Source organism: Podarcis melisellensis (genome assembly GCF_964234715.1).
Source record: "Podarcis melisellensis genome assembly, chromosome: 14".
NCBI classification, from domain to species: domain Eukaryota; kingdom Metazoa; phylum Chordata; class Lepidosauria; order Squamata; family Lacertidae; genus Podarcis; species Podarcis melisellensis.
Window position 1 is genome coordinate 38,966,381 of NC_138546.1, and position 17,600 is coordinate 38,983,980.

Genomic DNA, 17,600 nt, shown 5'->3' on the forward strand with positions numbered 1-17,600 from the left:
GTGGTACCTGTACTTAATTCATTCCGGAGGTCTGTTCTTAACCTGAAACTGTTCCTAACCTGAAGCACCACTTTAGCTAATGGGGCCTCCCGCTGCCGGAGCACAATTTCTGTTCTCATCCTGAAGCAAAGTTCTTAACCCGAGGTACTATTTCTGGGTTAGCGGAGTCTGTAACCTGAAGCGTCTGTAACCCGAGGTACCACTGTAGCAGGAATACATGTTTTAACATGAAGGTAGTTCCTGCCACAGTTAGCTTTACAAGAACAGGGAGAGAGTCATTCTTGCTGATCTTGCAATACTGTGTCACCAGAAAGGTCTTAGATAAAGACATTTACAGGAGTATGAACTGTTAACTCCTGTAAGATATTTCATTAGACTACCTCAGAAGTTATAACACAAAAGCAGCTTCTGAACAAGGAATAGCCAGAGTCTATAGTATATGAGGATATTTTGCTTTATCATTCAATACCAAATAGAGTTGATTTAATGCAAGCTCTTGAGTAAAAGCTATCAGCTGTATTTTAGACAGACAACATATTTTACCAAATCCATTTTTACTTAGCCCAATTAATAAATAAATGTGAGGTGCTACAAAGCAAGGAACAACATTTAGGAACAAACAAACAACCAAGTCTTCTAAACCAGCCACTGCTCTAAATACTATAGTTTTCCTAAAATGAATGTTAAAATATGGTATACGGTTCTTATAAAAGCACAAAAATTATCACCTGTATTTCCTCTGGTTTATCACCACTGCATTCTGTTTTGTTTTCCTCTGGGTGGAGCCCTTCTCACATATACTTCTCCTGTTAGGGCTCATTTGCTGAGGCATATTTACTTGGAAGTAAGTACTGTATGGTGGGACGCAGGTGGCGCTGTGGGTTAAAGCCTCAGCGCCTAGGACTTGCCGATTGAAAGGTCGGCGGTTCGAATCCCTGCGGCGGGGTGCGCTCCCGCTGCTCGGTCCCAGCACCTGCCAACCTAGCAGTTCGAAAGCACCTCCGGGTGCAAGTAGATAAATAGGGACCGCTTACCAGCGGGAAGGTAAACGGCGTTTCCGTGTGCGGCTCTGGCTCTCCAGAGCAGCGATGTCATGCTGGCCACGTGACCCGGAAGTGTCTCCGGACAGCGCTGGCCCCTGGCCTCTTAAGTGAGATGGGCGCACAACCCCAGAGTCTGTCAAGACTGGCCCGTACGGGCAGGGGTACCTTTACCTTTACCTTTAAGTACTGTATAAGTGAATTCGGTTGTATGTAATCCCAGGTAAACATGCATGGGTTTGTGGACTTAATTGTGCCTTCATATTTTTCATTAAGGTTTCGAACCTACACGACAGCAGTCACCGAGATATCTATAATTATTTTGATCACCAATATAAATTAGTGTTTTCAAGCTTGCATAGTTGCAATATGCCCCCAGTCTTGCGAGGTACTACAAGAGATCCAAATTTTTGTTCATGAGGAATATATAGGGACTCAAGATGAAGACCTGTGAAAGGAATAAACTCATCACAATTAAACAGTCCACATCTGGGTTTGCATCGCCACATTTCATGGTGAGGTAGATTATATGTGTGTATGAGGATTGTTTCTTTTAACAGAAATTTAATAAAAAAGAATTTTAATAAAAAATAAAATTAATAAATATGTAACAGCTATATGACAGGTCAAAATCCAACAGGTCAAGCTGTTCTTTGAACCTTGGTGTCCATCAATGCGGGCTCCAGACCTGCAGATAATAACGTGACAGGAGTTCTTCAACAAGGAATTCCAATTAGAAGCCAGCAGCCTAATGTCACTAAAAGTCAGGCAGAGCATAAAATAAGACAAAGTAATGCCTGTCTACAGTCACTGTTTCATGTAGAATTGTTAGAGCTCCATAGGGGGAAAGAGGGAGAAATATAGACTGGTGTTTTGATGACGACGATCTCTTGTAATCGCTACTGTTACCGGAAAAATCCGAGGGCTCCCTTGGACAAAACAAAGACACCAACCAGGATAACTTGGAGCAAAACAGCAGCCTGTAGGCTTGGCCTTTATTGAACTGTTGCAACAGGGTGTTCCCCTCACTTGCAAGAGAGAGGAAAAGACCCACAAGAATAGTGTGCAAGGTCTTATAAAAACTTTTGAAATTCCCCTCCTCTAGGTCAAGCCCACCCCCAGAAACATCATGCATACATTACAGAAAGGAGGGGTTGAGGGAGGAGTTGTGGTGGTAACCTGAGTGTCTAGTCACCTGCCTGGTTCCTCCTTTCCCCCCCTCCCCATGAGTCACTTCCAGGAGACAAAGGGGAGTTTGCAGTTTCCTGCCCCCAGAGGGAAGATCTGATCATTGTCCTTTGTTTCAGTCCATGCTGAATCCACTCCCATATGCAAGTTCTTTGTGATCTTGATTGTCTTCTGTCTGGGATCATCAGGGTTGGCATAACAACTGGGCAGGGCTCCTGTGGATGTGCTGAGATGGTGAAGGGATTATGGCTGACCAGAACCAAGCCACCCCCTTTTGATAGTCCTTGTCATATGGAATAAAATAAAAATGGAACAGTGCAAATCCGATGTATGGTTGATTTTTCTATGAATTTATAACAGAAGTGTGGCGTATGTAGTGTGTGAGTGTGAGTGAAGTTTGTACAAACTGGATGATGGGGGGGGGGGTTTCCTGCTACACTACCAAAATCACATTCATGAGGAATAGGGGGTCTCCCATTAGTCACTGGATTTCTGCCTTTTCACTATTTCCATAGAAACTCACCAAGTAAAAATGGGGCCTGCTCTTTATGAAGCAAGATATATACACAGTAATATCCAGCAGATATAGACAGCAATACCAGTTTTGAATCTGCAGACATCTGTTTTAATTTCTGTAGCGATGGACATGTTAGCCTCTGGCAGCAAAAGCAATGAACCATCTTGTGGCATCTGAAAAACGCTAGTCCACAAAACGCCCTTTTAAGAGTGCACTCCTATACAATGCCTACTCAAAAGTAAGTCCAATGAGTTCAATAGGACTTACTCCCAGGTAAGTGTATTGCTGCTTGGCAATACGCTCATCCTAAATCAGCTGCACTGACCACATCAAGACTTAAACCAATTAAGTGTATATAGGATTGCCGGGCTCATTTGTTAACGTTTGAGACAATGTGTGATTCTTATATGAACGTTTGATTTTCTCCTTTTTCAAATTTCCACAAATCCTTTTAATTCCATCTGTGGAATGCTCTCCCCAGGGAAGTTCACCCGGTGCCTTCATTATACACCTTTAGGCGCCAGGCAAAAACAATTCCTTTTTAACCAGGCCTTTGGCTGACCTGATTGACATTTAAAAATGTGACTCTTTTTTGGGTTATTGTTTTTATTTTGATTTTATATATTGTGATCTTTTCTGTGAACTGCCATGAGACCTCCAGGTATTGTTGTTGTTGTTTAGTCGTTTAGTCGTGTCCGACTCTTTGTGCCCCCTTGGACCAGAGCACGCCAGGCACTCCTGTCTTCCACTGCCTCCCGCAGTTTGGTCAGGCTCATGTTTGTAGCTTCGAGAACACTGTCCAACCATCTCGTCCTCTGTCGTCCCCTTCTCCTTGTGCCCTCCATCTTTCCCAACATCAGGGTCTTTTCCAGGGAGTCTTCTCTTCTCATGAGGTGGCCAAAGTATTGGAGCCTCAGCTTCAGGATCTGTCCTTCCAGTGAGCACTCAGGGCTGATTTCCTTAAGAATGGATACGTTTGATCTTCTTGCAGTCCATGGGACTCTCAAGAGTCTCCTCCAACACCATAATTCAAAAGCATCAATTCTTCAGCTATCAGCCTTCTTTATGGTCCAGCTCTCACTTCCTTACATCACTACTGGGAAAACCATAGCACTTTTTGCAACTACTGCTAGGAAAATTAGAGCAAATTATATAGCCAAGGTAGCACTTTTTGCAACTACTGCTAGGAAAATTAGAGCAAATTATATAGCCAAGGTAGCCATTAACTGTAAAGGAGATGAATTTATTTGATCCTATCTACCTACCTCAGGCTATGCTCTATCTTTGTCACCAAACTCTTGAGTATAAATTGCACACTGTATTAATTGATATTGTTTTTAACATTAGTGGCCACGTGATTTTAGCTTATGAATTTTATTGTTTAATGTTTTTATTTGTACATTGGGGTACTTTTATAGCTCTGTTTAGTGTACGTAATGTTTTAATAATATAAATGTTTTAAGTCTTTTTTATCAATTCAGTATATTTTCTTTTAATTGTCAAATAATTCTGTGTATATTGCGGCAGCCTTTGGCTATGTGCAATAAAACTGACTGAGACTGAGACTGAGACTAACTATACGGACCTTTGTTGGCAAGGTGATGTCTCTTCAGGTATAGGGCAGCATATAAATTCAATAATTAAAATAAATAAAATAAAACCTACCACATATGATCGAATGAGCCTACAAGATAAATCTTATTATAAGCAGTGCTTTTTTTTCTGGGGGGTACTACTACATATTTTGTGAATCTAACAGAAGAAACTATTTTTTTTTGAATTTTTTTAGTTTCTCCTCTAGCATGGTGAATCGTCAGTTCTATTGCTACCCCAATGTCCTTTTACTGTATTTGTTTTTCCAGATTTGAATTACAAAATTGTGATTTTCTTGAGTCAAAATGAGATTTTTATTTAAAGAAAAAAAACACCGATTATAAGGTACCGTTCACGGTTCCATCTACCCTCCTCAGTGAAAAATAAAATAAAAACAAACACCGCTTGGTGCTACCAATAACCTTCCCCACGCAAATCTGCGACCTCCACCCTCCCCGGAAGCTGTAAAGAAAAGGAAAACGTGCGCTGGGCGAAGAGTCATTGCAAGGTTGCACGATGGGGGCGTGTCCAGCGTTGCCAGGGGGCGGGGACCGAGGGCCAGCCAATGGGAATCGAACCCGCCTTCGTTTCTGCCCCCGGGTTGGACAGCGCGGACATTCCGCCGGCGCTCCGGGCCCGTTGGTTGGCTGCGGCGCCCCTTCCCGCCCAATGAGCGCTCGCGTCGCCCCGGCGGAGAGGCGAGAGGCGCGCGCAGCCGTTAGCTAGCTCTTCTTTTCGGCGAGCGCTTCGCCGCGGCGCGGACGGCTCTCGCTCTTGCCGCCGTTTCCCGGAGATAATGGCGCCCCTCGGGAGCTGACGCTCGTGGTTCCTCTCTTCCCCCTTCTCTGTCCTCCTCGTCCTCCTCCTCCTCTAGCTTCGGAAGGGACCGACTGTGAGGGAAGCCGACGCCTCCGGGCCTCGCGCGCAGCAGCAGCATCACCAGCATGAAAGTCATCGTCGGCATTGGCGGGTGAGGAGAATTTGGGCGCGTGGGGCGCGGGCGCGAGCGAGGAAGGCGCGCGCGGGAGCCGAGCGGGCGGGGGGGGGGCGCGGGGGCGCATGGCTCTGGACCGACATATATTCGCCTTGCTGCTGCTGCTGCTCTTTTTATTTTATTTTCACTTGCTTTTATTTTTTATTTTATTACAATTATTACTTTATTATAATTATTCCTGTTATTAACAAGCGGAGACAGGACTCATGGCTTTGGACCGACATATATTCGCCATGCTGCTGCTGCTGCTCATTTTATTTTATATTCACTTGCTCTTATTTTTTTATAATTATTATTTTATTATAATTATTACTATCAAGCGGGGACGGGGGCTCATGGCTTTGGACCGACATATATTCGCCATGCTGCTGCTGCTCTATTTTATTTTCACTTGCTTTTATTTTTATTTTTATTATAATTATTACTATTACTGTCCAGCGGGGACGGGGGCTCATGGCTTTGGACCGACATATATTCGCCATGCTGCTGCTGCTATTTTAATTTTTTTTATTTTATTTTTGTTTTATTATAATTATTACTGTATTTATCAAGAGGGGACAGGGGCGCATGGCTTTGGATCGACATATATTCGTCATGCTGCTGCTATTATTATTAATTATCTCCGCTATTTAGATGGCTAGTATCTCCCAGAGCGGTTCAGTTTTGAACGTTTGTTTCTAGGGGATTGGGGAGAGAAAGGAGAGGGGGCTGAATTTTTATTTTTTAACTTACTTATGGCTTGCTCTCGTTTGTACTATGATTGTCCCCAACAAATAAATTTCGTTTAACTGGCTGATTTAAAAACAAGCAGCAGCAACGGGTTGCATAAAATAATATAAAATGTTATAATTGTGAAACACTTCTTTTGAAAACTAAGGCGGTCTTTAAAACAGATTTTTGGGGAGGGGCTTGCGATGCCATCAGGTTGGCAGAAAAGGCGCGCCAAGGGCAAAAGGGGAAGGTGGTGAGATGGGAGGGAAAGACCCAGAACAAAGTGGCGAATTGCACAGGCACTTATTTGGGGGATCCAGGCTAGGCTTCCCTCCCTGTTGCTTCTTTATTATATTATTTTTATTTGAGTAGAGGTTGGCTTAGAGGGCACCTTCCCCCTCCAGGCCTCCACCGTTGCAGGGAAAGTGGAGCTGAGCATTGTTTCCGGTAGGGAAAGTGATGGGGGGTAGCGAGAGAGGAGCTGAGTCTGCTGCAGTTGCTGCTGCTTGTGTTGGATGAAAGGGGCCAGGATGGTTTTCACCCTCCTCTGGGGATGGGCTTCAGCCCTGCTGCCCATGTGCAAGATCTGGCAGCCGTTGCAGCAGGAGGCTTGCTTCCACATGCTTAGTTTCCATTCTGTGCCACAGCAGCTGTTGAGGTTATGGTGTAGGATGTTAAAAGTGTGAGGCAGGGCTGGTTGCTGGCCTCATGGAACTGTTTCATTTTCTCTCTTTTTTCAAAAAAAAATTTATGCTTTTTATTCTGACAAATTAATAAAAATAAATAAATAAGAATAAAAATGTGCACCCCACCACTGAGACCATTCCATTTTAACTATGCAACCTCCGCAAATTTCAACACCTCTTGCAATGGCTTGACCCTTTCCCGTTTTAACAGTACAAGTTCTACAAACACCCTCCATATCTCCTCAGAATAATTACAACACCTCTTGCAATGGCTTGACCCCTTTCCGTTTTAACAGTACAAATTCTACAAACACCCTCCATATCTTCTCAGAATAATTTATCCTGCATATTCCCCATCTTACCTTAATGGCACATGTTAATTTATCATTAATAGCTATATCCCACACTTCTTTGTATCATTCTTCCTTTTTATATTCTGGTTGCCCCTTCCACTTCCTCACTATAATAATTCATGCAGCTGTCAATAAATATGTGAGCGAGTCCTTCCTAGCCTGTGAACCTTCCACCCCATCGTAAATTGATAATAACGCTACCTCTGGGCTTTCAGTCAGCTTTGACCCAGTGATTTCTGTTACTTGATTTTTATGGAGATCTTACATTGTATGGTATTGATTGTTTAATAAATGTGTGCATTAAAACCAGTTGGATGGTCAGAAGCTAGATTCTGTGTCTGGTTGGGGAGGCTGCTTAAGAACCCACGCTGATGATGACAACGGCACAGCTTTTTTAAAATTATATTTTTATCTTGCCCTTTCTTCAAGGAAAGGGCGTAAGACAGCTTCACAGAAGATGAAGTTAACAGTGGCTCCTATGCCTGCTCCCCCCAGGAACAGAAGCAGCATAGCACTGAATACCAGTTTTGGGAGAACAACAGTGGGAGAGGACTATTGTCCTTATGTCCTGCTTGTGAGCTACCCATAGGTTGGCCACTGGGAGACTGGATGCTGGCCTAGATGGGACTGTGATTTGCGCCATCAGAACTCTTGAGTACCGAATGGTGCATGTGGTTCTCCCCATGCACAAACGTGGTTCTACTTTGCATTGACAACTCTGAGCTAGGCTGAAAGGGTGTGATAGTTATCCTATGCACTTTACGGCTGGTTGGGCTGCCCTAAAACCTTTAACTAGTGCTTTACTTTGGCTTGTCTATGAATAAAAGCAGTGATAAAACAAGGACTTAATGCATCTGACTAAGCACATTGTGTGTCTCCAAAGCTACAGTAAATGGTGCCTTGCTGTTTAGCTGCAGTAAGCTGACATGGCTACGCCTTTGAGTCTTAAGTTTTTGTTCTTACTGAGGATGTTTTAAAATGGTAGACAGTCAGTGTGTGTGTGTGTGTGTGTGTGTGTGTGTGTGTGTGAAAGAGAGGGGGGGAGGGAAGCTGATGGGTGGTAGTCAGGACATAGTTTGCAGCCACTATAAGCAGAATCAGGAAGTACAGCTGTCTTTTCTAGCAGCTAGTTTCATATTTCCCCTTCTTTATCTCTTTGGTTCACTCATCTCCTAGTAACGTTTTCCCACACAGAGATGTTTCTTGCTTCCCACAGATGTGTTTGGAGTCTGCATGTTTTCTAATTTAATTCACACCTTTCTTTTTCCATCCTTCCTTTCATATTCTTATTTCAGGATCACCAATGGTGGGAAGACCACCCTGACCAACAAACTTATGCAGGCACTCCCTAATTGCAGTGTTGTGCACCAAGACGACTTCTTTAAGGTGAGGCAGAATTCAGTTTGTATACCCTTCTATGATCTCCACATTCCTTGCATCACTTCCTGCCGTATCCTCTTTTGAATACAGGAAATCCTGCAACCTGCATCTGTTGTAAGTAGACTACTTACAGACTTGCTGTCTGTAAGGAGTACTTCACTTGACCCTTTCTATATAAGGTGGCTTTGGGAAATGGGTTGAATTCTTAAGATGAGGGTTGTACTGTGTGGCAGTGCTAGGGCCATCAGCACCCAGTGTTCTGAATGCCGAGTCCAAAATACATCCTATTTCTGTCTGAGATGTCTGTGGAAGGAGCGATGGCTGGAATCCCCATACAGTCCCACAACAGTAATAGAATGCTGCAGAGTTTCTGCTGCAGCAAGTAAACCACAAAGGATGTTTTAGTATCTAATATCCATAATTGTGTATTTCTGTCAATACAGTGGAACCTCAGGTTGCGAACATGATCCATGTGGGAGGCGCGTTCGCAACCCACAGCGCCGCATCTGCGCATGTGCGGGTTGCGATTCAGCGCTTATGCGCAATTTGGTGGTTCTGCGCGAATGCCGAAACCCGGAAGTAACCCGTTCCTGTACTTTGGGTTTGACACAGTGCGCAACCCGAAATCACGTAACCTGTAACCCGAGGTACCACTGTATCTACATGAGAAATAATTGAGAAATTTCTGTTGTGCCGTTACCTGTGCACAAACACAACTGAACTTCCACATAACATGGGCAGAACTGCTGTTGTAACCTAGGGCAGCCATCTCGACTACCTCTGTGTGTGCTGAATAATGGCCACTGTATGCAGAAGTTAATACTAGTTGATCATATGTTGTCCAGTAAGTTGTTAAAACCAGTGTTATTTATTTAAAGTACTTTTAACTCTACTTCTTAGTCAAGAAGGCTCCCAAAGTGGCTTAACGAGATCAAGTAGTAAGATGGTCCCTGCCCCCCAGCTTACAATCTTAAAATAGGTGACTCACAAAGAAAAAAGAATGATGTAAAAAGCAATCATAGGCACCACTTATTAACCTTGTGACTCATTTGTGTAAGTAATGCCTATAGAAGTTGCTCATTTCTTATAAAAGTGGTATTTTCCCCTTTTGTCCCACAGCCATAGTAATGTTTTGAAGGGCAGGGAAGGGAGGTCATCTTGCAAATGCTAGAATACAAATGGTCCTGCTAAAATGGATTTTTGTACTGGCCACGCCTTAGTGAGGCAGATTTCTAGCTGTTATAACTGAGGAGAGTTTTGCAGATGTGTTAGAAAATAACCTGCTATTTGCAGAGGTTAGTGAATGGGGCTTCAGTGATGAGCATAGCTTGTTTTCCTCACAACTAACATAAAATATGCAGAAACATGTTGGTTTGCTGGTGTTACCTTACCTAATTGCAAATGTTGGCTGCTTTTAGCACAAAATGTTCACCTTGGTGCTGAATTCTTAACTTTACAATAAGACTCTAGATAGCATCAGCAGCAGATCCATACATTTAAAATGGGGGACAAAGTATTCACTTCTAACAGCTGAATGGGATGGTGAGTGAGGGCCCTGTGTCCATTGTTTGCTTCCCCATAGCCTTTCTTAGTCTTACAGCTTAGCTCATGTCTAGTATTGGAACTTAGCTGAGAAGCACACACCTGGAGGGAGAGATGGACGGCTGGGTACACCACCTCTTTTTGCTGTCAAAATTAAATACTCTGAATATTAAGAGAAAATTGGTTTCAAATATGCAGATCTTCTGTGGTTGTATCTAATTACCTCTACTTTAAACAGATGTGATATTGGACATATTTAGCCCACCTAGTCCTTTTCCCCCACACTGCAAATCACTCCCCTTCTTTCTCTTTTCCCCACCTCCGGCATTGACCACTCAGTTGGTAACTTTTGATCCTAGGAGTATAGAATCATCCCACTCTTAGTGAAACTGCTCCATATCCAGCAGCATTTGTTTTCTCCAACTTGCTAACCTAAAGGGGTTTCATACTGTTCCTACCTGAAGTTTTAAGTCTTCCTTGTCCTCTTGGCCTTGTTTTTGTTTTAATATATCAATTTACTTTGGGAGGAGGGTTGATGCCTGTGAGTTGTTCTGCAGTCAGTGGATAAGACTTCTGGTGTGGCCTCTGGATGACATTTCTGTTTTTGAAAGTAGGTTAGGTGTGCTTGTGGTAGTGATTAGATAAAGGGTGAAGTGTCTTGTTTCTGCCTTTTAGATCTGCACTACTTAAATTTATTTAAGGTGCAGCTGTAATACATTTTTAAGGGTAGTGAATTACCAGAAATCTGTTTCAACGGGCTCTTTTACCCATCATGCTCCTCTTAAAATGGATGTTGAATTTGTCAGCAGTTCTGTAGACAGTTCTTATTCTGTTTCAGCCCCAGGATGAGATAAAGGTTGAAGATGGATTTAAACAGTATGATGGTAAGTTCTGTTTATATCCATGCAATTACTAAAAATAAAAATTCTAGTCCTAGAACTGCACAATAGGGCATGAGTTGGTAGAGTCCCTTGGAATTCATAACTTTGATAACATGTGTTTTTCTTGAATCTAATGAATTTACTGCTTTTTTTGTCTTAGTTATTAGTGCTTTGGACATGGATGCCATGATGAGTACCATCAACGCTTGGAAGAAAAACCCAATTAAGTTTGAACGATCTCATGGCATCAACACACTAGATACTAGAGCAATAGAGGATTCAGAGGAGAATGATACCATCCATATTCTTATCGTGGAAGGATTCTTGCTTTATACTTACAGGTAACTGAAGCACACGGTTAATGAGCTCTAACTAGGTGATTACTTTATAGAGTCATAACATTTAAATGATCCCTTCTGTTTGTAAGTAAAACTTAATATTCCTAAAGCTGTTCCAGCCGTCTGTATCTAATCACATAACTGCTAGCAGCTGCTTGGCAGGTCTTTGATAATGAAATGAGTGTTGTGTGATTATTTTTGATTGTATGAGCACATAACAGCAGACTGTGATAACATAAGCATTACTTGTTCTGGTGCGTGATAGATAATTGCTGTTCTGATGGGCAGTTCTTTCAAAATGTGATTTTTGGTGGGGCTGACCAGGGCAGAATAGCAGAAATGAAGGACTAGGTTGGCATATTTTCAATGAGGAAACTCAAATCTTAGCAAGCCTTTTAAAAATTTATATTCCTGGTTGCAGCTTGAATATGAGCCAGCCCTATAGTAAGGACTTGGACTTCCAAACAGCTTTGGATCATCTCCCTCACCAAAATCTCCTGAGTGAACTTAATGATCATGGGGTAGAATTACCAGTTCTTTTATGGGTCATCTGAGTTGAAGAGCAGAAAACAGCAAGAACAGAGAGTTACGTTGTGCTGTCTGCCAAGGATACGTATTGGGACTAGTACTATTTAATCTATTCTTAACTATCCGGGTGAGCTGTGAGATAGTTAAAATTGTGAATGTGACACCAAAATGTCTGAGACTGAAAATCCAAGCTGATTACAGAGAACTCTAAAGCAGGTCTCTTCAACGTTTTTCAGACCCACACCCACTTTTAACCCAAACATGCATTTGGGACCCCATTTCTTAATTTTTTAAATCATATATTGTACAGTTGTACCTTGGATCCCGAACACCTTGCGAGTCAAACATTTTAGCTCCCAAACTCCGCCAGCCCGGAAGTGAGTGTTCCAGTTTGTGAACGTTCTATGGAATCTGAACGTTTGATGCAGCTTCTGATTGGCTGCAGGAGCTTCCTGCGGCCAATTGGAAGCTGCGCCTTGGTTTCCGAACGTTTTGGAAGTCAAACGGACCCACCAATTGAAGTCCAGTTCTCTCAAGGACTTGTCCAAGTTGAGTGAACAGGCAACAAAATGGCAAATGGGTTTCAATGGTAATAAATGTAAAATGATGCACATTGTGGCAATAACATTCACATGCATGCTGCAAGGATATGAACTAGCACCGACTCTTCAGGAAGGATCTTTCGTTATATTGTGTAGTAATATCAAATCATCAAGCCTTTTTGTGGCAGCCTTGAAAATAAAGGTCCATGCTAGGAATTGAAAGTAAAATGACACATTGTAGCCCTGATGGAAATTTAATGTGACCACATTCAGAGTACAGGTAATTTGCAACTTACAAGTGTTTAACTTGTGAGCATTCAGCTTTATGCGTTTGGCAGTTCAAAAAATAATTAGTAGAGGAGGCAGGTATATGGGGAAAAGCCTGGCAATCCCACCTGCCGTTGATCCTAGTGAGTTTTGACTATATGCACTGTTGGGTTTAGGTGCTATCCTCTGAACCTAACCCCCCAGGGTACATTGAGAGTCACTGTATTGTGTATACCTCTGGTTGCTCAGTCTTTAATAAAAGTATGGTAGAGCTTTAAAGGTGTAGCAAAGGGAAATATAAAATATCAAAGAGTTGAAAGGCAGAGCATGTGGGCTTTTCAGTTTATAACACCAGTGTAGGAAAGGGCATGACATATTATTCATGGTTATGGATTTCACATAATGAATTTGATGAGCAGACCATTCGGGACAGAAAAGAAAATATTCTTTCACAGGAGCTTAATTCACTGCTACAGAACATGGTTGCAGCTTAAATGGCTTTAATAGGGGATTAGACAATTCATGGGGAATACGCCTGTCAATAGTTCTTGGCTATGAGCCGCGTAACAGGCAATGTCCTGGTTGATGGATGTAAGTATTGTGTTGATGCCCATTGTTGGATAAAGGACGCTAGACCATTTGGTCTATTCATGAGGGGTTTTCCTTTGTTTTGTTGTATTAAAAAAAACACCCTGGTCACCTTTTCTTTTCTTTTTAGGCCCTTGATTGATGTATTTGACTACCGGTATTTTCTTTCTATTCCCTATGAAGAATGCAAGAGGAGGAGAAGGTAAGCCAAACACACACACACCCACACCCCTACAAAAAGCACGTTGTTTGATAATCTGAAAAGGTAACCGAATAAGTAAATGGGGCTTGCATGAGCAAAGGACTTTCTTAATTTGCTCGATAATAAACACATTCAAGCTGAAACTTATGGTGTGTTTTTTCTCCCTCCTCCCCAAATATTTAGTTCAAGGAATTACACTGTACCTGATCCACCAGGTTTGTTTGACGGTCACGTCTGGCCCATGTATGTCAAGCATAAGATGCTAATGGAAGACCTTAATGTTGATGTGGGTAAGTTTAAATTGGGACATGGGGTCAGTTTTAAAGAATGTATTCTGTGAGGTAGGTAAGTTTATTTTAAGATTTTATAAGGCAATGTTCCCACAGTGATTTTACCGGTGTGAAATATTAGTGTTATTGAAACGATCGATTTGCTTAAGCTGCAACTGTTGCTCATTAAATAACTGTTCATAATGAATTGACTTTCAGTATATGACTGATTGAGTAGGGCAGTGTTGAATTGATAACACCTGTGTATCTGCCCATCCTTCACTTCAAAGTAGTCCCTTTCTAGCAGCCCAGATTGTCTCCTTTACACAGCTTCAAACTGCTGGGGCTGCAAAGGATGCTTCCATGCCACATGGAGTCTAAACTTTCCTCCCCAAGATTCAGAACAAGTTGTCAAATTAAAAATGGGTGGGATATAGTGTACTCAAAGCTCACAAATCTGTCTTTGGGCTAGGACACCTTTGGCCCTCCAGATGTTGCTAAACTACAACTCCCATCTCTCTTGATGGGGCTGAAGAGAGTTATAGTTCAGCAATATTTGGAGGGCTAAAAGGGTAGGTGGTTTGGATGGGCTTGCTTAGTTGTCTGGAGACCATTTTACTCATTGCAGGCACATAACCTTGCAGTAATCTGTAATCAGTATCCTAGCTCAGAGGTTTTCAGCCTTTTGGGGTCCACAGCTCCCTTGACCCAACTACATTCTTTCTGTTGCACCCCTGTGGGGCTCAGGAGCCCAGTTATGTCACCCCTTGCCTGCAGAGCTGGCAGCCCCTCACCCCTCCTTTGTGGAGGGTTCCCTCAGCCTCCTCTCTTCTCCCCTCTCATTGGGAGTCCTCTGGGCAGCTGCTGCCCCTGATCTCTGAGCTGCCCACCTTGCCCCAAAGACAGGTGCCTCATACTGCCCCACAGGTGCCTGGGGAGCAACCCTTGGCCATCCCCAGAGGCACCATTTGCTTGGGGAGCTCAACAAACAGCTGTTGCAGGCCTTTGAGAGGCAGAGATGTGTTGAGGGCATCAGAGGAAGGAAGGAAAGAGAGGCAGAGGCCAGGGTTGCCTATGGCAACCCAACCATCATTCAAGGCACCACAGAGTGCCACGGCACACTGGTTGAAAACCACTGTCCTAGCTTGTTAACAAACTGTACTCTCCTTTATTTCCTGTTTGCTGAATTGCCATGGTTTGTCGCTAGGATCAGAAACATTGTAACAGCAAACCAGTATTTTGTTACATCTGAATCAGGCCTGTAAATGGTCTGAAAACTTTGAATAATCCAGTATATATTCATGAAAATGAAACTGCATTCTTCAGGAAGATCTTTGTGAATCTTAAACATCTTCTTTCCTCCTCTAACTCTTGTTGGCCAGATTTAAAAATGCATTACATATGCAGATCTGTGCGCCTGGCATACACAGAAATAGCAATACTTAAAATAACTGGCTTATTTCAGCTTGCTTCTTCAAATGGTGGTGTTTTATATTTCAGTTCAGTTGGATGGAAGAAAATCAAGAGAGGAACTCTTTAATGAAGTCTATGAACACATTCAGAACAGCTTAGAAGAACTGCTGGTAGGAATTGTTCTTAAATAGGGGGGCAAAATGAGTTGCAGATTGTTCCATGTAAGATGATTAACACTCATTACAGTTCCAAAAAAGTGTGCATGTGCATCAGTGCTCTGTATTTTAATTTGGGCTACCTGCTAGGGTTGCTAACAGGTACTTGATGGTGAGAAATCTCTCAAATATTGATTTTTTTTCTTCAGATGATTGCAATTATATAAAGGCTACATCCCATGCCATATAGCTGTTAAGAGCATATAATTATCTCTTTTGGAAAATGTGTTTATGTAATTTTTTTTATTTTTTACAGAGATAGACAAGTGGTTGGAGGATTCTTGTGAAGTAGAAGACACTTGTTCAGTAACTTATTTTTTTCTCTCCTACATATGCCTGGCTTGGCAGTAAAGTTCCAACTTCTATGAAGATTTTTTTCCCCTTTGCTGTTAATAAATACATTTTTCTTGCTGACATAAGTCTCTAAAATGTGGCCTTGATTAAAAAGCATTTACCACCTTCAAAGCTTTTGAGATTTATTTTGTGCTTTTGTATTAATGCTAATCTGTATTTGCATAGGAATCCTAGAGGTTGTATTGTGCAAATTATATTGTCAATAGTACAGGATGCTTCCTAATACCTGGTCAGACTGCCTTGTCTATTATTATTTATAACCCACCTTTTTCTCAGTGTGGCTTACAGCTAAAAAGAAGAACCACTAAAATAGTAAGCAATAATTAAAGAACAATTAAACACTTAATATAATTAAAACTATAATCCTTTAAAACCACGTAAATAATTACAATAGAAACAGCACAGCACCAGCCCTTTCATTAAAAGCAGTCAGTTCCCAAAAGCCTGTTGGAACACAAAAGTCTTCATGCCAGCAGGACAACAAAGGGAGCCAGTCTAGTTTCTCTAGGGAGGGAGTTCCAAAATCTGGGAATGAACTCTCCTGAAGAGTTCAAAACCCAGGCAGGTTCACGTGAGGGAATACAGTCTTTCAGATAGTTTGGATCTAAGCCATATAGGGTTTAAGAAGGTTAACCAGCACTTTGAATTGCACCTGGAAAGACAGGTAGCTAGTGGAGCAATTGTGGAATGTCCTCTCATCAGAGATGTCAAACAACTACCTTATTTTTCACTCTATAGGATGCACTTTTCCCCCTCCAAAAATTATGGGGAAATGTGTGTGCATCCTGTGGAGGGAATGCAGGCTCCTTGGATTCAGCGATAGCAACGCAAAGTCTCCAAAGCGCAGAGGGAGCGCTTCCTCCGCGCTCCGGAGGCTTCGCGTTGCTTTCGCTAGAGAGTGAGGGGTCGGTGCGCACCGACCCCTCTCGCTCTCCAGGCTTCAGAGATAGCTCCCTGAAGCCTCGGAGCGCAGCGCAAGTTCCCACTGCACTCCGCAGGCTTCAGGTTCCTTTCGGTGAAGCCAGGAGAGCAAGACTCTCCTGGCTTCAGGAGAGAGGGAGAGCTGCGCAGTGCCCCTTCAGCGAAGTGGCAGGAGAAATGGAAGGGGCTCCGTTTCTCCTGCCGCTTCGCTGAAGAGGCACTGGGCAGAGGGGGAGAATTCCCCCCCTTCTTCTCCCCCTCTAAAACAAGGTGCATCCTATAGAGCGAAAAATACGGTATTTGACTTCTAGAAGACATCTGAAGGCAGCTCTGTTGAGGGAAGTTTTTAATGGTTGATGTTTTATTGCGTGTTTAGTATTTTGTTGGGAGCTGCCCAGAGTGGCTGTGGCAACTCAGTCAGATGGGCAGCATACAAATAATAAAATTGTTAATTATTAACAAGGGAGTCTTATGCGCCCTATAACCAGCCCTAGTCAACAATCTGACTGCAATTATTTGAACCCGTTGAAGTTTGCGAGCACTTTTCAAAGGCAGCTGCACATATATCCTGTTTAGATTATTGTCACATGCTATAACTAAAGTGTGTGTCACTGATCAAATCAGGCATCTCAAGGAAATGGGTGCTCCTGGCTGGCAAATGTGCTCCTGGCCACCCCAGAACTTCTCTAGCTTAGTATTGCTTACTGGCAACTGCTTTCCAGGCTTTCAGGCAAAAAGGTGTTTTACACCACCCAACTCATTCTTTGAATTAGCGATTGTACCTGGGAAACTGCCTACAAAACATAGGCTCAATCCTATTGAGCCATGACTCCTCCCCAACAGGAGAAAATTCTGCAATTGCTGACAAATCATAGGAAACAGGCAGTTGAGACAGTTCCCACTTACCGTATTTTTTGCTCTATAAGACTCACCTTTTCCCTCCTGTGTATCTGAAGAAGTGTGCATGCACACGAAAGCTCATACCAAGAACTAACTTAGTTGGTCTTTAAGGTGCTACTGGAAGGAAAAAGATTTTTGTTTTGACTATGGCAGACCAACACGGCTACCTATCTGTAAC

At 42.6% G+C, this 17,600-nt stretch overlaps 1 protein-coding gene and 1 long non-coding RNA gene across 2 annotated transcripts; one reads left to right on the forward strand and one right to left on the reverse strand.

The window, feature by feature from the left end:
- Positions 1-5,052: 5,052 nt before the first annotated feature.
- LOC309356638 (nicotinamide riboside kinase 2-like) lies at positions 5,053-15,712 on the forward strand. Its single transcript, XM_081888192.1, has 8 exons — positions 5,053-5,308; positions 8,378-8,468; positions 10,843-10,888; positions 11,046-11,226; positions 13,279-13,350; positions 13,534-13,640; positions 15,120-15,202; positions 15,504-15,712. Exons 1-8 carry the CDS (start codon positions 5,283-5,285, stop codon positions 15,507-15,509), a joined length of 612 nt encoding a protein of 203 aa, XP_081744318.1. The 5' UTR covers positions 5,053-5,282; the 3' UTR covers positions 15,510-15,712.
- LOC309356640 lies at positions 6,775-8,371 on the reverse strand. Its single transcript, XR_014162883.1, has 2 exons — positions 6,990-8,371; positions 6,775-6,904 (listed from the first exon to the last, which is right to left on the reverse strand). It is a non-coding gene; the product is annotated as an uncharacterized lncRNA (long non-coding RNA).
- Positions 15,713-17,600: the final 1,888 nt, after the last annotated feature.

Excerpts from the sequence above, each read along its gene's own strand:
- LOC309356638 (XM_081888192.1), top strand. The coding sequence starts at position 5,283 with ATGAAAGTCATCGTCGGCATTGGCGG. Across the intron at positions 8,469-10,842 it reads ACCAAGACGACTTCTTTAAG|CCCCAGGATGAGATAAAGGT; the intron begins GTGAGGCAGAAT and ends ATTCTGTTTCAG. Across the intron at positions 10,889-11,045 it reads TGGATTTAAACAGTATGATG|TTATTAGTGCTTTGGACATG; the intron begins GTAAGTTCTGTT and ends TTTTTGTCTTAG.